This window comes from Bufo bufo, chromosome 2 (assembly GCF_905171765.1).
Source record: "Bufo bufo chromosome 2, aBufBuf1.1, whole genome shotgun sequence".
NCBI lineage: Eukaryota > Metazoa > Chordata > Amphibia > Anura > Bufonidae > Bufo > Bufo bufo.
Window position 1 is genome coordinate 670,481,458 of NC_053390.1, and position 23,464 is coordinate 670,504,921.

General features: G+C 42.9%; 1 protein-coding gene across 1 annotated transcript in view; it reads right to left on the minus strand.

The window, feature by feature from the left end:
* Positions 1–8,718: 8,718 nt before the first annotated feature.
* Positions 8,719–23,464, minus strand: part of FSTL5 (follistatin like 5) — a 966,340-nt gene continuing 951,594 nt past the window's right edge. The window contains 1 exon segment of the mRNA XM_040418623.1: positions 8,719–9,421. Coding sequence (XP_040274557.1) covers positions 8,719–9,421 — 703 coding nt within the window.

A 23,464-nucleotide genomic window follows, 5' to 3' on the forward strand; every position in this document is an offset into this window, starting at 1 on the left:
ATGTTGAAGCCACTGGCAAATCTTTTTTAAAGTAGGGACTCTGAGAAGAATGTATTTATGGTAATAAATATAAAAAGAAATGTTCCTTTTACAAATAATATTATGCTCTTTGGGATTCAATTGAAGGCATTCAAAACCCTTGGTTTGCTTGGTAAATTGTGGAATAGCCTCATTATAGCTCGATTCAAATTAAGAATATGGCTTAAATATCTGCTGTCAGGAGTTCAGAGAAAAGGGCTTTATATGAGCTGACAGATCAGTGCCCTTGCTGGACTCAGTATAAACAAAAGCCTGCTACTCTACAAACACATATAAGCTGACAGCTATAATGGGAAAATGGCTGACTTTTTAAAATAAATACCAACAGAAAAAATGTATTTAACCAATAATGAGTAGAATGCAATAGTAATAAGAAGAACAGTGCCACCAAAAGTGTCCATAGTCTTTAACTTGGGCGTGACAGTAAAGGTTGCACCAATGCAAATAATACTTTTAAGCCCCTTTAAAACATTTTAAAAGGCCTCTTTCACACAGTCAGTATTTGGTCAATATTTAGCATCTGTATTTTGTAAGTATGTGTTAGCCATAACCAAGAGTGGATCCTACAGAGAAAAGGTATCATAGAAACATATGTGCCTATTTGGTGTTTTGGACCCACTCCTGGTTTTGGCTTACAAATACTAATACAGAAACAATGACCAAATACTAACCATGTAAAAGAGGCCAGAGGCTTGAAAGATTATTAATGGAATTGGCCTGGATGGGAAGCAGATCAGCATAAACTCTAATATGGAACTCTTTAAATCAAGGTGGTTCAGCTATGCCAAATATTAAAGTATATTTCCTTGCTGCTTACTTAAAATATCTACCTGGGAGGGAAGGTGAGAGTGGCAAGAGGAACTATATGATAGGTTAGTGAAAAGAAAGATACAGTGCTGAAGGTATAGCATCTTCTCACTCCTCATTTCTATACACCAGTTTTGGTATACATTAAAAAGTATTTAAAAGTAAAGTAGCTCCTATACATTTATGTGGGCGAATATTAATCTTAAATCACAGTTCATTTATATTAATGAGTTGCTGTTCAATAAGTAGTTAAGATCATGTGATATATGGACAATAACATAATGCTAGTTGTTGGTATATATATATATATATATATATATATATATATATATATATATAAAAAATGGTCACTTATGCTGATTGTCACCCAAAGTTTTGGATGAAACAAATTTAATCACTGGGCAAACAGAAGAGTTTATCTAAAATTATTGATTGATAATATCATTAATAACATACTTTGAGGACAAATATTGTACTATGCAAGAAAAATTGTACTTAAAAAGGACCTTTCCCTACTCCTGACATGTCTGTTTTATTAGAAGAAAACGGAAAAAAAAAACTGGTGTGCCAAGAGGGAGAGGGGCAGTGCCCACCCAATGTAATCACAAAGGACACCCCTAAGAGATAACTCGGTACAAGCTCCCGAGTGCAACAGCAGAAGAACAAAGAAAATTGGAGCTCAAAGTACCAAATAATAAATATTCAATTTTATTGTATTATAACAAAACATGATTAAAATTACAATTACATAGATGTGATGCCAAGGGACAGGGTGGATGGGAGCAGGGAGAGGGAAAGAACGGCCCCACCCTGGGAGAACACACTGGCCAAAAATATATGGAGGTCAACGGGAAGTACATGGTACAGTGACCAGCCCATAACCAAAAAAATATATATACAAAATAGAAGGTGAGTGAATGGTCAGCTGCAGAAAACAACCACTGGCATGAAACAGGGTGTATTGGAGCAAAAGCTATGAAATAAAGAATGGATGATAAACAGCATGCCACAATGGATCAAAACCAGACCTAGTGAAAAAACATCCAGGTCAAGAAAGACCATGGAAATGAGGTTGCAAGCAGCTGAAACTCACCTACACAGGACCAAGAGTGAAATAACCCAGGATGGCGCTACCCCAACGCGCGTTTCGGCGTGCCTTCGTCAGGGGGTGACAATACACCTTGTTTCATGCCAGTGGTTGTTTTCTGCAGCTGACCATTCACTCACCTTCTATTTTGTATATATATTTTTTTGGTTATGGGCTGGTCACTGTACCATGTACTTCCCGTTGACCTCCATATATTTTTGACCGGTGTATTCTCCCAGGGTGGCGCCGTTCTTTCCCTCTCCCTGCTCCCATCCACCCTGTCCCTTGGCATCACATGTATGTAATTGTAATTTTAATCATGTTTTGTTATAATACAATAAAATAGAATATTTATTATTTGGTACTTTGAGCTCCAATTTTCTTTGTTCTTCTGTCTGTTTTATTAGTTTCATGCATTCCCCATGTAATACCAATTCTGGAGCCTCTATTCTTATGGCTCTATGTTGTGCCATCCCTTTATTATTTCTACTAGAAGTTATGAATACATTGCTATTAGCCTTCAGTAAAGGTACAGAGGGGTGGTAACAAGTTGGGGGCGTTTGTCTGCACAAACTCGCTCTATCCAATCAGTGCTATCATTTTCAGACTATGCAGGCACATACCCCCAACTTGTTACCTCCCCTCTGTACCCTTACAGGCTAATATTGATTCCTTCATAATTTTTAGTAGAAATGATAAAGGAATGACACAACATAGAGCCATAAGAATAGATGCTCCATAATAGTTATTACATGGAGAATGCATAAAGCTATTAAAACAGACATGTCAGGAGTGGTGAAAGGTTCTCTTTAAAGAGGATGTGTCACCACAAAATGCAATGCAATCTGAAAGCACCATGTGATAGAACAGGAGAAGATGAGCGGTTATGTATATAGTTTTGTGAGAAAAGATTCAATAAAACCTATAATTTATACAATTATATGTCAGCTTTTTCCACTTTCTATAAACAGCTATTAGTACAGGAGGGAGGGGTTATAAGTGTTTGATAGCATTGTATGTATAAGTTGCTAAGAGATAGCTGTCATTCAGTGGTAACTCCTTCATCCTGTACCGATAGGTATTCATAGGAAGTGGAAAAAGCAAATATATAAATGCATAAATTACAAGTTTTATTAACTATATATCAATCTGCTCTTTTTCTCCTGCTTTATAACATAGTGTTTTCAGATTGCATTGCATTTTGTGGTTGACAGGTCCTCTTTAACTAATGCATTGTATCTAAATCTCCAATAAGCCAGGAATGGGTCAAATATGTTAATCATATTTTAGAACATTTTTGCAGGACAGAAGTGGGAGTGAGAGAAAATATTTTGACTTTGTATGAATTAAGTAACCAAATAAAAAGTGCAATGTTTACAAATTTCTTTGTGAAAATTTGCTTAACACTAATTATACCACACATTAAGCGGGTCAATTGTCTAATATAAAATGGCTTTACAACAAACACAGTGGGTAAAATATTTTGTAATTATTTGTACCAAAACTTAAATCTCCATTTCACACATATTTCAGATCATATATTAAATGACTGAAGGAACTATGAGAAAAAAAACACTGCAATTTTTATATTGCCACAAAATGTATCAATTATTTTCATTGACACATTTTTTTGTCTATAAAATTTAGACTACAAATGTCTTTGTGCTACTGCATTAAGGAGACTTCTACCTAATTCAGCTGCTTGACTGAGAAAACATAATATTTAGTAGAGAATATACTGTAAATAAAAGCTCCCAGCATGTAAATAAAAACAACAAATCATTAAAAGAAAAACACTGTTGGGCTGTTTGACAAATATAAAGCTGTATGTGTATGAGTAACCCCTTAACAAGTCACAGGATCCAGACAAAAACAGCATGATGATTTGTTTTGCTTTAAAGTTATACACATTGGCTATTTCAGTCATACCATTATAATCCTTTACTTATTACTTCTCCATACTAAATGCAATTTTTTTTGTTTGTGTCTTAACTTCCATACTAAAAGTTGCACATGCTTTTTCAGATCACCACACCTTTAGAGACGTATTTCCATATTTCTAAAAATAAAATGCCTATTTTCTCCTTCATTATTGTTGACAGTAACCCAAAGCTATTGTTTAGTAACTGTTACACAAATAAATTGTGCACTTAAAGAAAACACATTAACCATGATAGTTTTAGTAATCCAGATGACAAGACATAATGTCTTCCAACAATGACAACAAAATATATATATGCTAAAACATTCAGGTTCTATATGAGTTTGAGTTAAATATAATTATATGGAAAGATGTGTTATTGTTTCTGGTAGTAAAGAAAATTCAATTTACTTTTTATAGTTTAGAAATGGCATAATTATTTTTGAATTCTTACAGCAAAGAAAATTATTAGTAAAATGATTTAAACACATTTAACATAGTAAAAAAGGTAATAATATTTCATACACAGATACACAGCCAACACACAGTTGGCCAATCTCCTGCTTTAATTTAGTTAAAGCTGTTGCACATTTAAAAGATATTGACAACTGATCCTCAGGATAGGTTATCAATAGCAGATCAGCGGACACAGTGCTCACATGAGCGCCTCTACCTCTTCAAACAGCTGATCGGTTGGGAGTCAGACCTCTGCTAATCTGATATTTGAGGACTTAGGAAAACTAGAGGAATGGTCAAAAATATGGCAACTAAAATTTAATGTTGATAAGTGCAAGATAATGCACCTGGGACGTAAAAACCCAAGAGCAGAATATAAAATCAGTGATACAGTCCTAACCTCAGTATCTGAGAAAAGGGATTTAGGGGTCATTATTTCAGAAGACTTAAAGGTAGGCAGACAATGTCATAGAGCAGCAGGAAATGATAGCAGAATGCTTGGGTGTATAGGGAGAGGAATTACCAGTAGAAAGAGGGAGGTGCTCATGCCGCTCTACAGAGCACTAGTGAGACCTCATTTGGAGTATTGTGCTCAGTACTGGAGACCATATCTCCAGAAGGATATTGATACTTTGGAGAGAGTTCAGAGAAGAGCTACTAAACTGGTACATGGATTGCAGGATAAAACTTACCAGGAAAGATTAAAGGACCTTAACATGTATAGCTTGGAAGAAAGACGAGACAGAGGGGATATGATAGAAAAACGTTTAAATACATAAAGGGAATCAACAAGGTAAAAGAGGAGAGAATATATAAAAGAAGAAAAACTGCTACAAGAGGACATAGTTTAAATTAGAGGGGCAAAGGTTTAAAAGTAATATCAGGAAGTATTACTTTACTGAGAGAGTAGTGGATGCATGGAATAGCCTTCCTGCAGAAGTGGTAGCTGCAAATACAGTGGAGGAGTTTAAGCATGCATGGGATAGGCATAAGTCCATCCTTCATATAAGATAGGGCCAGGGGCTATCCATAGTATTTAGTATATTGGGCAGACTAGATGGGCCAAATTGTTCTTATCTGCCGACACATTCTATGTTTCTATGTTTCTATATTGATGACCTATCCTGAGAATAGCTTATCAATATATTTGCACTGCGTAACCCCTTTAAAGCTCATTTTAAATAATCTGGTCTCTTTTTAGGGTTTATAATGTCTGACAGAACCTGCATGGTTCTGGAACCCAATAGTGATCTAATTTCAGATCAGTCAAACTATGCGGAGGATCCAAGTGTTGCAGACATGATATAGAGTTTAAGATCTGATAAAATTATAACTGTCTTATATAAGCCTATACCTACAGTTACTTAGTATTTATCCTATTAATTTAATCCATAGTGGAGCCTTAAGACAGTATTACACTGGCCAATATATTGGCCAATAATCGTTAACGAGTGTTCGTATGAAATCCCGGTAGCTTTCATCCTGCAGTGTAATACTGCTGCTGATTTCCTAATGAATGAGCAAACACTTGTTCATCTGACAATTCTGATTTTGAAGAATGCTTAAAAATCAGTTCTTGCCGGGAGCTGATTGCGCTGTCTAATATAAATCTACTGTCGGCAAACCACTAGACAGTATAGGGACAAGCAATGACATAGAAATCGCTCCTCCCCATACTGAGGAGGAAATTGCTGCATGTAATAGCAGCAGTCACCCCCGCTGCTCCTAACGCTTCCCTTCCATTAATCGCTTCCTGATCTGCCCCTCTAATGCAGGCTTTAGCAATGTGGCAACCTAATTGTTTCCTTATCTTCTCCTGTCTCTCTTGCTCTTAACAAAAATAAAGATGTTTATAATAGTCTATTGATCTCATCATGAGTTAAACAATCCAGTTCCGCACATATTTATGCCATCATTCCCCTACTTCTTCCTTTCAAATTCCAACATACTGTATATGAAGTTATTATATACTGGTAGACAATAATTTTCCACATAGAAAACTATATTTAAAAAACTGAATGATGGGTGATGAAAGTGCAAATCAAAGTATCCGAAGTGGACTTTGATCCAAATTTCAGGAAAATTTCAATTTGCTGTGAAGCCGAGTTTTCTCGTGCCTTGGGGTAACTAATCAATTTTCCCTGAAATAAAAATGGCCATCTTGATTGAACATACCGTGCAAAATCTCAAGTATGGTGTCGTATGACATCACTACGCTGGTTGACGGGATGACGCCAAGATTTTGTGCGGTGACTGCTATCAGGATGCCCTTGGCAGCCTTAAAGCGATCAAATAGATAAGGTTAGTATTTTTTTTTTACCGGGTTAACCCCTGAAAGCCCTCAATGATCAGCGATGAACGTGACATCTGATTAAGTAATTCATCACAAAGCAAATTTCTTTGTGAAATTCAGCAAAGCAGCTGAATCGAATGTTCAATAACTTCGCTCATCTCTAGTAGTGACTGTTCTCACATCTGTGCTTTTGTTGGGGATAAATTAATTTGTAATTATGGCCAAAAAAGCCACATATTTAGGCCCTGGTGAGTGGCACATATGCAGTATGGAACCGTGGGCACTATGAGTGCCGCTGTGTTTTATTTCCATATGGATCCAAATTACAGAGGTATTTCCCAAAAGAGTAATTGCATGACATTTATTATTAGGTGTTTCTGTATGAATCCAAAAGAATGTACAGTTCACTTTTGCCAAACCCTGTAATCCTTAAAGGGAACCTGTCACCGGGATTTTAGGTATAATGCTGAGGACATGGGTTGCTAGATGGCCGCTAGCACATCCGCAATACCCAGTCCCCATAGCTCTGTGTGCTTTTATTGTGTAAAAAAAACCGATTTGATACATATGCAAATTAACCTGAGATGAGTCAGAGCTTGAAAATATGACTCTTCTCTGGTCACACAAGTAAGATATGACTCTTTTATGTTAATTTGCATATGTATCAAATCGTTTTTTTTACACAATAAAAGCACACAGAGCTATGGGGACTAGGTATTGCGGATGTGCTAGCGGCCATCTAGCAGCCCATGTCCTCAGCTCTGTACACCAAATCCCGGTGACAGGTTCCCTTTAATGAAGGAGAAGTATATTCAAATTATTAGTATATTTCCTCATCATACTTTACTTTTTTAAATGTAAGCACTAACATGCATTCCACAATTTGATTAAAATGTGTGGTATGAATATGGAATTATGAATTGAAAAACACAGTATAAAGTAAGCATTTCATATCTGCATTTATTTTAACAAAGGAAAAAAAATGAAATTGAATGTTGAAATTGATGCAATGCTGAAAAACGAGTTTATAATACTTACTAAAACATTATAAAATAATAAAAGTATGGTGTTTATGTAAATTATGATTAATATTATTATTTTAGCACTTTTACAAAAATATGCCCTTACTGCAGGGTTTGTATATATATAAAAAAAAAAAACATGGCATCAAGTTAAATCAGTTTAAGGAGGGTCCACTATTATTTCCGAAAAATTCATATTTTAATTTTTAATATTTAACTTATCTTTAGATGGCATATTAGAGCAGTATAATTTTCTCTAAATTAAAATAATATTGCAGTAGTTATTAATATGCTAGATGTATTTGTTAAAGGAAAACATGCATTTTCAGGAACAGCCCATGAGATTACGGACTGCACAAGTACTGTAAATTATTGAAATAAATTGACAGCAAAAGCAAAATTCCCTCATAATCTCTCAACGTTCATGACATGAAAAGTATACTTATTAAAACTGATAAAATGTTATACCTGAAATTAGTCCCTGATACATAAACGTTGAAAATAGGAATGCTTCTAAATGACTGTGTTCCTATATTATTTTAAGCGACAATTAAGAACATGGGACACGTTTGAGAAATTAAATGTTAAAATGTAATCGACAGTTCACAACATGTACGGTGTAATAGATGTATCGTCTTTCTCACAACATGACCCCAAATGGGTATATGTTATTCTTTGCTTTTTTAATGCGTTTTTATTATAAAACATTCCACCCAAGGCACAAACGAACAGGGGACATGATTTGGCTCTTTAAAAACAGAACAGGAAGTTTTGGGGGTAATTGTTCTTTCTGATTTATGAGCCATAAATATTAACTAAAAAAGAGTGAAATTTATATTTTCCCCGCTTTCCCATGAATTTTTCTTGTTTTTTATTATTTAAACATCATTTTATGAAAACTATAAAAAGTTATATACTTGTACAATTTTATCAGTAAACAATTTAGTTAAACCCATAAATATATGAAAAATTAAAATCCTGGGCTCTGCAAAACTCATTTAAAATACTTAAATTTGCAAAAGCAGGTGGAAAGAAATACATTATAATTTAACAAACAAAATAAAAATAAAAATTAGGTGCTTATGCTATGATTTTATACTTCCCCAAACCAAACAATTGTGTTGCCTTTTACAACTTCAGTTATCTCACAGTTTAATTTGTTGAGTCGTCCATCTAGAATAAACAGTGATTCTTTAGAGGGTGTCATTAAGTACTGTCCAAAGAGGCCACTCCCAATGATAATTCGATTCTTTGAACTCCATGGCCATTCTTCTAGTTGCAATGGTTCTTTAAGGCTCTTTATCATTTTTACTTTTCCAGAAGAGAGCTCTACAAAAAGTACATCAGTTTGTGTACTAGAGCTTGCATAGACATTGTATTGATGAGCTTCTATAAATGATGATTGAAAGGCCACATCAGATATATGCAAATTAGTATGAATATCAAATAAGTCCTGGATTTCTCCTTGAATTGTTATAAGCTGTACCCTCATGATTCCTTTTACATCATCAATGCTAACAAGGTAGTGGCCATCAGGAGAGACATAGGGAGTACCAGTCACATCTTTGTTATATCCAATAACAGCATCAGTTACACCATCGACTATTACTTGAGGAAGAATTGCTCCAGTTGTATCAGGCTTACAATGGATAAAATAATATCCTCCGAGGTGAGTGTAGGCCAAAGACTGAGGGATGCAATTATAGTCTTTTAAACTTATTGTCTTTATATAAGACATGGTCTCCAAATCAATTTTCAGAAGAGCTTGCTCATCTTTATGAAGGATGAAGCCAAACCTAAAAGCAAAAAATAAGGCAGCTTAAAGAATGAACAAATCTTTCAACCTTTAACAGTAATCTTAATTACATTGCATATAATGAATAATATAGACTGAAAAACTAAAGTAATACTAATGATTTCACCATATACTGTATCTTATAATAAGTAAAGTTAAGCTGCTTTGGCTAATTATCCTAGTATACGTATTGTTTACATCACATAGCATATACAATAGGTGTCTTTCTGTAAAGTACAGAATGATGTAAGGATTGAACAGGAAAGCATGCTGGCAGCTGAACTATTAATACCTAAATTCTTAATGTTTTTCATCACTACACCATAATAACAGGTTCCGCGTAATTAATTTTTTTCTTTGTAAGACATTCTACAGAGAGGATTTCTATGCATGCTGCTGAGCGGCTTTGCTATGTTTGTGCTATATTTTCTGAAAATATGTGAACTCTAACATTCAGTACTCTATAGTCAATTGAAGCTGTAAGCATATAGGATGGTGAATGTGATTAATATTTGTTAACCAAATCAGCTATCTAAATTACAGAAAAATGAACCAGATCCCCAACTTTTTAGTGTTAAAAAATGAAGGTGTTATACAGGTAGATATACAGTAGGTGAACCCGATTTTGTGTCAATCTCGCTGTATTTCTCGGCGAGATTGAGCACATACGAGCCCCATCGCGGGAGCCAGCGCCGAGCTGGCTTGCCGCGATGGAGAGCAAGCGCGTCATAGAAGCGACGGGAGATCCGACTTGGATTCCCGCCAATTCTACACGTGTGCGGCGTTTGTTATGAATCCTGAGGGGGAAGTCCCCGCCGGATTTTAAATAAAAATCCGGCCTGGGTCCCGCCCTCAGGAGCATACCGGGCCCTTAGGTCTGTTATGGGTTGTAAGGAGAGCCCCCCCTACGCCGAAAAAAACGGCGTAGGGGTCCCCCTACAATCCATACCAGACCCGTATCCAAAGCACGCTACCCGGCCAGCCAGGAAGGGAGTGGGGACGAGCGAGCGCCCCCCCCCCCCCTCCTGAGCCGTACCAGGCTGCATGCCCTCAACATGGGGGGTTGGGTGCTCTGGGGCAGGGGGCGCACTGCGGCCCCCCCACCTCAGAGCACCCTGTCCCCATGTTGATGAGGACAGGGCCCCTTCCCGACAACCCTGGCCGTTGGTTGTCGGGGTATGCGGGCGGGAGGCTTATCGGAATCTGGGAGCCCCCTTTAATAAGGGGGCCCCCAGATACCGGCCCCCCACCCTAAGTGAATGAGTATGGGGTACATCGTACCCCTACCCATTCACCTGCAAGAAAAGTGGTAAAAACACAAATAAACCACACAGTGTATTAAAATATTTTATTTTTCTGCTCCGGAGGCCGCCCCCTGTCTTCTTTATTAGCTCTTTTACCAGGGGGGGGCTCTTCTTCTTCCGATATCCCGACGGGTCTTCTCCGCTATCCGGGGGGGTCTTCTCAACTCTCCGGGGTTCTCCTTCTGTCTTCTCCTTCTGTCTTGTTGTCTCCTTCTGTCTTCTGTCTCCGGGGGGGGCTCTTCTTCTTCCGATATCCCGACGGGTCTTCTCCGCTATCCGGGGGGGTCTTCTCAACTCTCCGGGGTTCTCCTTCTGTCTTCTCCTTCTGTCTTGTTGTCTCGGCGCACCCCGATTCTTCGTCTTCTCTTCTTGTTTTCGCCTCTCTCTGTTGTTGACTCGGCGCACCCCGGTTCTTCGTCTCGCGAGACGAAGAATCGGGGTGCGCCGAGTCTCGCGAGACGAAGAATCGGGGTGCGCCGAGTCTCGCGAGACGAAGAACCGGGGTGCGCCGAGTCAACAACAGAGAGAGGCGAAAACAAGAAGAGAAGACGAAGAATCGGGGTGCGCCGAGACAACAAGACAGAAGGAGAAGACAGAAGGAGAACCCCGGAGAGTTGAGAAGACCCCCCCGGATAGCGGAGAAGACCCGTCGGGATATCGGAAGAAGAAGAGCCCCCCCCGGAGACAGAAGACAGAAGGAGACAACAAGACAGAAGGAGAAGACAGAAGGAGAACCCCGGAGAGTTGAGAAGACCCCCCCGGATAGCGGAGAAGACCCGTCGGGATATCGGAAGAAGAAGAGCCCCCCCCCCCCGAGACAGAAGACAGAAGGAGACAACAAGACAGAAGGAGAAGACAGAAGGAGAACCCCGGAGAGTTGAGAAGACCCCCCCGGATAGCGGAGAAGACCCGTCAGGATATCGGAAGAAGAAGAGCCCCCCCCTGGTAAAAGAGCTAATAAAGAAGACAGGGGGCGGCCTCCGGAGCAGAAAAATAAAATATTTTAATACACTGTGTGGTTTATTTGTGTTTTTACCACTTTTCTTGCAGGTGAATGGGTAGGGGTACGATGTACCCCATACTCATTCACTTAGGGTGGGGGGCCGGTATCTGGGGGCCCCCTTATTAAAGGGGGCTCCCAGATTCCGATAAGCCTCCCGCCCGCATACCCCGACAACCAACGGCCAGGGTTGTCGGGAAGGGGCCCTGTCCTTATCAACATGGGGACAGGGTGCTCTGAGGTGGGGGGGCCGCAGTGCGCCCCCTGCCCCAGAGCACCCAACCCCCCATGTTGAGGGCATGCAGCCTGGTACGGCTCAGGAGGGGGGGGGGGGCGCTCGCTCGTCCCCACTCCCTTCCTGGCTGGCCGGGTAGCGTGCTTTGGATACGGGTCTGGTATGGATTGTAGGGGGACCCCTACGCCGTTTTTTTCGGCGTAGGGGGGGCTCTCCTTACAACCCATAACAGACCTAAGGGCCCGGTATGCTCCTGAGGGCGGGACCCAGGCCGGATTTTTATTTAAAATCCGGCGGGGACTTCCCCCTCAGGATTCATAACAAACGCCGCACACGTGTAGAATTGGCGGGAATCCAAGTCGGATCTCCCGTCGCTTCTATGACGCGCTTGCTGGGATGTGCTGTCGCTATCCCAGTGAGTGCGAGATCTCGGCACCACATCGCCGAGTATCAGCGCGACGCTGTCGTGCTGAAAACACAATCTCACAAACACCTACTGTATATGTGCTTAATTGTCTATATTTCAGATGTGGTACCTGACACACTTGAGTTTTACTGAACCAAACATACAGACCCTATGGTGCTATAAGTTAATCTTGCACCTAAATGTTGCCTGTGGATGAAAATCAGGCACATTCAAATATGGAGTTTATATACCTCCAAGCATATCTATATATTTTTGACACCACACCATTTTATGTAGTTTGTATATAGTTATGTTTGGAGGTATATAAACTCCATATTTAAATGTGCCTGTTTTTCATCCACAGGCAACATTTAGGTGCACCTGTGAGGCCTGGGCCTTATCACTCAGTCTTGGGTGGGACTCACAACCTCCTCCCTCCTCCCATTGCAAGTATGGCTGCATGCTGGAGGTAACTGGGAGTTTGCTGTGAGTTGGACCTTACGCTCCTGTAATTCGCCCACTGGCTCCTGGTATTGCATACGGAACAGGTAGGTTAGCGTTAGGTCCCGAGCTACTTGAGATACCTTGGCGCGGTGCTCGGGCTCAGATATGTCCTTCATATAAGGATATATTGGCTAAATTCTCAATTTTAACACCAGTTTAAGGGTTTAGTCAGACTTGTTTGTTTGCATCCACAGTAGTGCACCTTCCTTATTAATGTTTTTTTCATATAGCTATTTACATCTGCACATTTTTCTATCTTGTGTAGGATGTATTTTTGTGGTACTTGTGGTCCGCTGTGGGCATCCTCCACTGTATGAATTTTTGCTGGGGATCGCCATTAGCAATGGGCCACAAGTGCACCAAACTCTTTTGCCACAAATAAGTGCACCAGTGAAATGCGCATGTTTTTTTCTTTCTGTACGCTTTCAACACATTTAACTGCAGAAGTGAACTGCGTATATATTTTTATTTTTCCACAGATATAAGCCACTAAAGGCTTTTCAACATAGCACTTGCACCCCAAGAACAAATTGCTGGAATGACAGAGCTGTATAATGGCTATTTGGATCCCCAAATAATCTTTCCCTGCACTTGTAAATCGCTTTTCTAGCACTGTCCCTAGCGCCTTCTGACGTCTCTCCCTGCACTAAGATGCTGTGAAATAATTCCTTCCTATCCTTTCCCTGCACTTATAAATAGTTTTTATGGCACTGTTCCTAGCGCTTTCTGACGTCTCTCCCTGTACTAAGATGCAGTGAGATGATTCCTTCCTATCCTTTCCATGCACTTATAAAACGTTTTTTCAGGGTTTTTTTCACAATCAGGTTTTTCCAATTGCTGTCCCTAGCGCCTTCTCACGTCTGTCCCTGCACTCAGAACATTGAAAATGCCTGACTCTAAGATGGCCTCCGTATTTATAGGGCTGTGACATCACAGGGCTGGCTGGCTGCTGATTGGCTGCATGCATGGCATTATGGGTCAGCCCGCCTTCCCAGAGATCCTCGCCCCATGTCTTCACACGTGTAACCGCCATTGTAGCCGCCATTTTAGGAAAAATTGTGATTAGTTTCCACGAAGCACAAGGAAATTTGCACTTGTTGCAAAATTAATTTTTCCTGAAATTTGGATCGAATTCAACTTCGTCTGATTCGTTTCGCTCATCTCCAATTATAAGGAGCTTGTGAACTACATATCACAGAAGCCTTGCGGGCTCTGAAACAGGAAGATGACTGGCGAGTAGGGATGAGCGAACCCGAACTGTATAGTTCGGGTTCGTACCGAATTTTGGGGTGTCCGTGACACGGACCCGAACCCGAACATTTTCGTAAAAGTCTGGGTTCGGGTTCGGTGTTCGGCGCTTTCTTGGCGCTTTTTGAAAGGCTGCAAAGCAGCCAATCAACAAGCGTCATACTACTTGGCCCAAGAGGCCATCACAGCCATGCCTACTATTGGCATGGCTGTGATTGGACAGTGCACCATGTGACCCAGCCTCTATTTAAGCTGGAGTCACGTAGCGCCGCACGTCACTCTGCTATGATCAGTATAGGGAGAGGTTGCAGCTGCGACGTTAGGGCGAGATTAGGCAGATTAACTCCTCCAAAAGACTTCATTCTGTGATCGATCTGCAGCTGTGGATCATTGAAGTGCTATTATTGACTTGCTCACTTTTTTGAGGCTGCCCAGAGCGTTTTTAGATCACTTTTTTTCTGGGGTGATCGGCGGCCATTTTGTGACTTGTGCGCCAGCACGAGCTATCACCAAGTGTATTTAACCATCGATAGTGTGATTATTTTGTGCTATATCCTACATCAGCTGCAGGCTGAGCCTGTGTCACCGAAGTGCATTTAACCATCAACAGTCTGGTTATTTTTTGGCCATATACTACATCAGCTGCAGGCTGAGCCTGTGTCACCCAAGTGCATTCAACCATCAACAGTCTGATTATTTTTTGGCCATATACTACATCTGGTGCAGGCTGAGCCTGTGTCACCCAAGTGCATTTAACCATCAACAGTCTGATTATTTTTTGGCCATATATTACATCAGGGGCAAGTTGAGCCTGTCACCCAGCGCCTAAAAAATAGACCTGACATTTCTATTCAACCAAATCTGCACAGTTTTAGCTGGTCAAGTTATTTGTAGTGAACGTAAAAGCAGACTTTTTGTTCTGGGTTGAAAAAGCATTCCCAAATTTGCCATTCTGAAAATAACTAGTTTGTGGTATTTGAGGCCTACTTGAAATCTATCCCAAAAAGAAAATCTTACATTGAAGGTATTGATAGTGTCATTCAAAAAAACCTAAGACACACGCTAGCGTGCTGATAGAAATGTCATTCTGTGATTAAACCTATAACTGTCACACAGCGCAAAAAAAAACAGGTCTCACATCTCTATTCAACCAAATCTGCACAGTTTTAGCTGGTCATGTTATTTGTAGTGACCGTAAAAGCAGACTTTTTGTTCTGGGTTGAAAAAGCATTCCCAAATTTGCCATTCTGAAAATAACTAGTTTGTGGTATTTGAGGCCTACTTGAAATCTATCCCAAAAAGAAAATCTTACATTGAAGGTATTGATAGTGTCATTCAGAAAAACCTAAGACACACGCTAGCGTGCTGATAGAAGTGTCATTCTGTGATTAAACCTATAACTGTCACACAGCGCAAAAAAAAAACAGGTCTCACATCTCTATTCAACCAAATCTGCACAGTTTTAGCTGGTCAAGTTATTTGTAGTGACCGTAAAAGCAGACTTTTTGTTCTGGTTTGAAAAAGCATTCCCAAATTTGCCATTCTGAAAATAACTAGTTTGTGGTATTTGAGGCCTACTTGAAATCTATCCCAAAAAGAAAATCTTACATTGAAGGTATTGATAGTGTCATTCAGAAAAACCTAAGACACACGCTAGCGTGCTGATAGAAGTGTCATTCTGTGATTAAACCTATAACTGTGACACAGCGCAAAAAAAAACAGGTCTCACATCTCTATTCAACCAAATCTGCACAGTTTTAGCTGGTCAAGTTATTTGTAGTGACCGTAAAAGCAGACTTTTTGTTCTGGGTTGAAAAAGCATTCCCAAATTTGCCATTCTGAAAATAACTAGTTTGTGGTATTTGAGGCCTACTTGAAATCTATCCCAAAAAGAAAATCTTACATTGAAGGTATTGATAGAGTCATTCAGAAAAACCTAAGACACACGCTAGCGTGCTGATAGAAGTGTCATTCTGTGATTAAACCTATAACTGTCACACAGCGCAAAAAAAAACAGGTCTCACATCTCTATTCAACCAAATCTGCACAGTTTTAGCTGGTCAAGTTATTTGTAGTGACCGTAAAAGCAGACATTTTGTTCTGGGTTGAAAAAGCATTCCCAAATTTGCCATTCTGAAAATAACTAGTTTGTGGTATTTGAGGCCTACTTGAAATCTATCCCAAAAAGAAAATCTTACATTGAAGGTATTGATAGTGTCATTCAGAAAAACCTAAGACACACGCTAGCGTGCTGATAGAAGTGTCATTCTGTGATTAAACCTATAACTGTCACACAGCGCAAAAAAAAACAGGTCTCACATCTCTATTCAACCAAATCTGCACAGTTTTAGCTGGTCAAGTTATTTGTAGTGACCGTAAAAGCAGACTTTTTGTTCTGGGTTGAAAAAGCATTCCCAAATTTGCCATTCTGAAAATAACTAGTTTGTGGTATTTGAGGCCTACTTGAAATCTATTCCAAAAAGAAAATCTTACATTGAAGGTATTGATAGTGTCATTTAGAAAAACCTAAGACACACGCTAGCGTGCTGATAGAAGTGTCATTCTGTGATTAAATCTATAACTGTCACACAGCGCAAAAAAAAACAGGTCTCACATCTCTATTCAACCAAATCTGCACAGTTTTAGCTGGTCAAGTTATTTGTAGTGACCGTAAAAGCAGACTTTTTGTTCTGGGTTGAAAAAGCATTCCCAAATTTGCCATTCTCAAAATTGTGGTGAACGGGAACAATGAGGAAAACATCTAATAAGGGACGCGGACGTGGACATGGTCGTGGTGGTGTTAGTGGACCCTCTGGTGCTGGGAGAGGACGTGGCCGTTCTGCCACAGCCACACGTCCTAGTGAACCAACTACCTCAGGTCCCAGTAGCCAGCAGAATTTACAGCGATATTTGGTGGGGCCCAATGCCGTTCTAAGGATGGTAAGGCCTGAGCAGGTACAGGCATTAGTCAATTGGGTGGCCGACAGTGGATCCAGCACGTTCACATTATCTCCCACCCAGTCTTCTGCAGAAAGCGCACAGATGGCGCATGAAAACCAAGCCCATCGGTCTGTCACATCACCCCCATGCATATCAGGGAAACTGTCTGAGCCTCAAATTATGCAGCAGTCTCTTATGCTGTTTGAAGACTCTGCTGCCAGGGTTTCCCAAGGGCATCCACCTAGCCCTTCCCCAGGGGTGGAAGAGATAGAATGCACTAACGCACAACCACTTATTTTTCCTGATGATGAGGACATGGGAATACCACCTCAGCACGTCTCTGATGATGACGAAACACAGGTGCCAACTGCTGCGTCTTTCTGCAGTGTGCAGACTGAACAGGAGGTCAGGGATCAAGACTGGGTGGAAGACGATGCAGGGGACGATGAGGTCCTAGACCCCACATGGAATGAAGTTGTGCCACTGACTTTCACAGTTCGGAGGAAGAGGCAGTGGTGAGACCGAGCCAACAGCGTAGCAAAAGAAGGAGCAGTGGGCAAAATCAGAACACCCGCCGCCAAGAGACTCCGCCTGCTACTGACCGCCGCCATCTGGGACCGAGCACCCCAAAGGCAGCTTCAAGGAGTTCCCTGGCATGGCACTTCTTCAAACAATGTGCTGACGACAAGACCCGAGTGGTTTGCACGCTGTGCCATCAGAGCCTGAAGCGAGGCATTAACGTTCTGAACCTTAGCACAACCTGCATGACCAGGCACCTGCATGCAAAGCATGAACTGCAGTGGAGTAAACACCTTAAAAACAAGGAAGTCACTCAGGCTCCCCTTGCTACCTCTTCTGCTGCTGCCGCCTCGGCTTCCTCTGCTGCTGCCGCCGCCTCGGCCTCTTCTGCTGCTGCTGCCGCCGCCTCGGCCTCTTCCTCCGCCTCTGGAGGAACGTTGGCACCTGCCGCCCAGCAAACATGGGATGTACCACCAACACCACCACCTGCGTCACCAAGCATCTCAACCATGTCACACGGCAGCGTTCAGCTCTCCATCTCACAAACATTTGAGAGAAAGCGTAAATTCTCACCTAGCCACCCTCAATCCCTGGCCCTGAATGCAAGCATTTCTAAACTACTGGCCTATAAAATGCTGTCATTTAGGCTGGTGGACACACACAGCTTCAAACAGCTCATGTCACTTGCTGTCCCACAGTATGTTGTTCCCAGCCGCCACTACTTCTCCAAGAGAGCCGTGCCTTCCCTGCACAAACAAGTGTCCGATAAAATCAAGTGTGCACTGCGCAACGCCATCTGTGGCAAGGTCCACCTAACCACAGATACGTGGACCAGTAAGCACGGCCAGGGACGCTATATCTCCCTAACAGCACACTGGGTAAATGTAGTGGCGGCTGGGCCCCAGGCAGAGAGCTGTTTGGCGCACGTCCTTCCGCCGCCAAGGATCGCAGGGCAACATTCTTTGCCTCCTATCTCCTCCTCCTCCTCAGCTTCCTCCTCCTCTTCTTCCACCTGCTCATCCAGTCAGCCACACACCTTCACCACCAACTTCAGCACAGCACGGGGTAAACGTCAGCAGGCCATTCTGAAACTCATATGTTTGGGGGACAGGCCCCACACCGCACAGGAGTTGTGGCGGGGTATAGAACAACAGACCAACGAGTGGTTGCTGCCGGTGAGCCTCAAGCCCGGCCTAGTGGTGTGCGATAATGGCCGAAATCTCGTTGCAGCTCTGGGACTAGCCGGTTTGACGCACATCCCTTGCCTGGCGCATGTGCTGAATTTGGTGGTGCAGAAGTTCATTCGCAACTACCCCGACATGTCAGAGCTGCTGCATAAAGTGCGGGCCGTCTGTTCGCGCTTCCGGCGTTCACACCCTGCCGCTGCTCGCCTGTCTGCGCTACAGCGTAACTTCGGCCTTCCCGCTCACCGCCTCATATGCGACGTGCCCACCAGGTGGAAATCCACCTTGCATATGCTGGACAGACTGTGCGAGCAGCAGCAGGCCATAGTGGAGTTTCAGCTGCAGCACGCACGGGTCAGTCGCACTGTGGATCAGACCCACTTCACCACCAATGACTGGGCCTCCATGCGAGACCTGTGTGCCCTGTTGCGCTGTTTCGAGTACTCCACCAACATGGCCAGTGGCGATGACCCCGTTATCAGCGTTACAATACCACTTCTATGTCTCCTTGAGAAAACACTTAGGGCGATGATGGAAGAGGAGGTGGCCCAGGAGGAAGAGGAGGAAGAGGGGTCATTTTTAGCACTTTCATGCCAGTCTCTTCGAAGTGATTCAGAGGGAGGTTTTTTGCAACACCAGAGGCCAGGTACAAATGTGGCCAGACAGGGCCCACTACTGGAGGACGAGGAGGACGAGGAGGAGGTGGAGGAGGATGAGGATGAAGCATGTTCACAGCGGGGTGGCACCCAAAGCAGCTCGGGCCCATCACTGGTGCGTGGCTGGGGGGAAACACAGGACGATGACGATACGCCTCCCACAGAGGACAGCTTGTCCTTACCTCTGGGCAGCCTGGCACACATGAGCGACTACATGCTGCAGTGCCTGCGCAACGACAGCAGAGTTACCCACATTTTAACGTGTGCGGACTACTGGGTTGCCACCCTGCTGGATCCCCAGTACAAAGACAATGTGCCCACCTTACTTCCTACACTGGAGCGTGATAGGAAGATGCGCGAGTACAAGCGCACGTTGGTAGACGCGCTACTGAGAGCATTCCCAAATGTCACAGGGGAACCAGTGGAAGCCCAAGGCGAAGGCAGAGGAGGAGCAAGAGGTCGCCAACGCAGCTGTGTCACGCCCAGCTCCTCTGAGGGCAGGGTTAGCATGGCAGAGATGTGGAAAAGTTTTTTTTCAACACGCCACAGCTAAGTGCACCACCATCTGATACGGAACGTGTTAGCAGGAGGCAACATTTCACTAACATGGTGGAACAGTACCTGTGCACACCCCTCCACGTACTGACTGATGGTTCGGCCCCATTCAACTTCTGGGTCTCCAAATTGTCCACGTGGCCAGAGCTAGCCTTTTATGCCTTGGAGGTGCTGGCCTGCCCGGCGGCCAGCGTTTTGTCTGAACGTGTATTCAGCACGGCAGGGGGCGTCATTACAGACAAACGCAGCCGCCTGTCTACAGCCAATGTGGACAAGCTGACGTTCATAAAAATGAACCAGGCATGGATCCCACAGGACCTGTCCATCCCTTGTGCAGATTAGATATTAACTACCTCCCCTTAACAATAAATTATTCTACTCCAGGGCACTTCCTCATTCAATACTATTTTTAATTTCATTTTACCATTATATTGCGGGGCAACCCAAAGTTGAATGAACCTCTCCTCTGTCTGTGTGCCGGGGCCTAAATGTGTGACAGTGGCCTGTTCCAGTGGTGGGTGACATGAAGCCTGATTCTCTGCTATGACATGAATACAGATTCTGCGCTGACATAAGGCCAGATTCTCTGTTACGGGACCTCTCTCCTCTGCCTGGGTGCCTGGGCCTAAATGTGTGGCAGTGGCCTGTTCCAGTGGTGGCTGACGTGAAGCCTGATTCTCTGCTATGACATGAAGATAGATTCTGCGCTGACATAAGGCCAGATTCTCTGTTACGGGACCGCTCTCCTCTGTCTGGGTGCCGGGGCCTAAATGTGTGACAGTGGCCTGTTCCAGTGGTGGGTGACGTGAAGCCTGATTCTCTGCTATGACATGAATACAGATTCTGCGCTGACATAAGGCCAGATTCTCTGTTACGGGACCTCTCTCCTCGGCCTGGGTGCCTGGGCCTAAATGTGTGACAGTGGCCTGTTCCAGTGGTGGGTGACGTGAAGCCTGATTCTCTGCTATGACATGAAGACAGATTCTGTGCTGACATAAGGCCAGATTCTCTGTTACGGGACCGCTCTCCTCTGTCTGGGTGCCGGGGCCTAAATGTGTGACAGTGGCCTGTTCCAGTGGTGGGTGACGTGAAGCCTGATTCTCTGCTATGACATGAATACAGATTCTGCGCTGACATAAGGCCAGATTCTCTGTTACGGGACCTCTCTCCTCTGCCTGGGTGCCTGGGCCTAAATGTGTGACAGGGGCCTGTTCCAGTGGTGGGTGACGTGAAGCATGATTCTCTGCTATGACATGAAGACAGATTCTGCGCTGACATAAGGCCAGATTCTCTGTTACGGGACCGCTCTCCTCTGTCTGGGTGCCTGGGCCTAAATGTGTGACAGTGGCCTGTTCCAGTGGTGGGTGACGTGAAGCCTGATTCACTGCTATGACATGAAGACAGATTCTGCGCTGACATAAGGCCAGATTCTCTGTTACGGGACCTCTCTCCTCTGCCTGGGTGCCTGGGCCTAAATGTGTGACAGTGGCCTGTTCCAGTGGTGGGTGACGTGAAGCCTGATTCTCTGCTATGACATGAAGACAGATTCTGAGCTGACATAAGGCCAGATTCTCTGTTACGGGACCGCTCTCCTCTGTCTGGGTGCCGGGGCCTAAATGTGTGACAGTGGCCTGTTCCAGTGGTGGGTGACGTGAAGCCTGATTCTCTGCTATGACATGAAGACAGATTCTGCGCTGACATAAGGCCAGATTCTCTGTTACGGGACCTCTCCTCTGCCTGGGTGCCTGGGCCTAAATGTGTGACAGTGGCCTGTTCCAGTGGTGGGTGACGTGAAGCCTGATTCTCTGCTATGACATGAAGACTGACTCTGCGCTGACATGAAGCCAGATTCTCTGCTATGGCATGAAGAGACTGATTCTGTGCTGACATGAAGCCAGATTCTTTGCTATGGCATGAAGAGACTGATTCTCTGCTGACGTGAAGCCAGATTCTCTGCTATGGGACCTCTGTCCAATTGATATTGGTTCATTTTTATTTTTTTAATTTTAATTTTAATTCATTTCCCTATCCACATTTGTTTGCAGGCGATTTACCTACATGTTGCTGCCTTTTGCAGCCCTCTAGCTCTTTCCTGGGCTGTTTTACAGCCTTTTTAGTGCCCAAAAGTTCGGGTCCCCATTGACTTCAATGGGGTTCGGGTTCGGGACGAAGTTCGGATCGGGTTCGGATCCCGAACCCGAACATTTCTGGGAAGTTCGGCCGAACTTCTCGAACCCGAACATCCAGGTGTTCGCTCAACTCTACTGGCGAGTCAATCCCATGTTAGCTGTGCTCCTGGGCAGAATGATCCAGTCTGGGCTGGTTAGGCACTGAGGTATAAAGCAAGAGGAGCTCTACGTGCCAGGAAGAAGCACATGTTCTCTGACTGGAATTGGGATGACAGACAAGCTTTATCTGAAGACAATATCGAGGACTAATAAGCCAGAGACTGTGTCACCAAGACACCTCCATTACACTGTGGCAGCCATTTTCCAGTACAACAGTTAAATAGCAGACATTACAGGATTATTCCCTGATGGAGCTCAGCCCCTGAACACAAAGTACAGATGTAGTCGAGCTAAAATTGACTCTGATAACACATGTCACAGTGTTATCTTGGTTATTTCGTGACAAAAGCCATTGAAATCCACTGAAAAGTTAGTTATCCTTTTCTTGCCATTCGTTACTTAACACGTTAACCATCAAGTTTGGCTCGGCTGCATCTGTTTTGTGGTGAACCAGTGTTGTCAGCCATAGATTACCAGCCTCTACCACTGGATTGATTTGTGCTGTTTAATAACAATTCTAATTTACCAGCAGTATATTTCCTGGGTATCCCAACTGTTAAAGAGACAGTACCTCAGTAATACTTGTGGAAGTCTATGCAACATAAAGACTACAAATATCTCATATATTGCTGGGTCCTTTATTTACGCTGCATAAACATACCTGTGAGGTCAAATATATTACATAATATATAGAGATTTAATACAATTTTGAAAACATACTGAGAAGTGCTATTTTCAATTACTGCTTAGAGTTAACTGCTTTTGTGTTACCAGATTGCATGGGTTTACCCATTACTAATTATTAGCCACACTTGTTTGGCAGGGTTGCCAAGAAAAAGTCTCATTACTACAAAGAACATGGCAGCACAGAACAAACCACAAGATTTGTGGAACAACATTCTTGGGACAGACAAGACCAAATTGAAGATGTTTGGCCGTAAAGTACAGTACAGTGCTACATTTGGAGAAAAAAACAAACGCAGCATATCAGCAAAAAACACCTCATACCAACTTGTTTTGCAGTCACGGGACCGGAGTATCTTGCAGCCTTTGAGTCAACTATGAACTCCTCTGTATACTAAAGAGGTCTAGAGTCATGTTTTTCACACGTGGCTTTTTCATTTTGTTTTCATTTCCGTTGAATAGATAATGAAATGTGTAATCTACTGTGTATTTACCTAATTTTAAGACCTTCTGAGGACCAG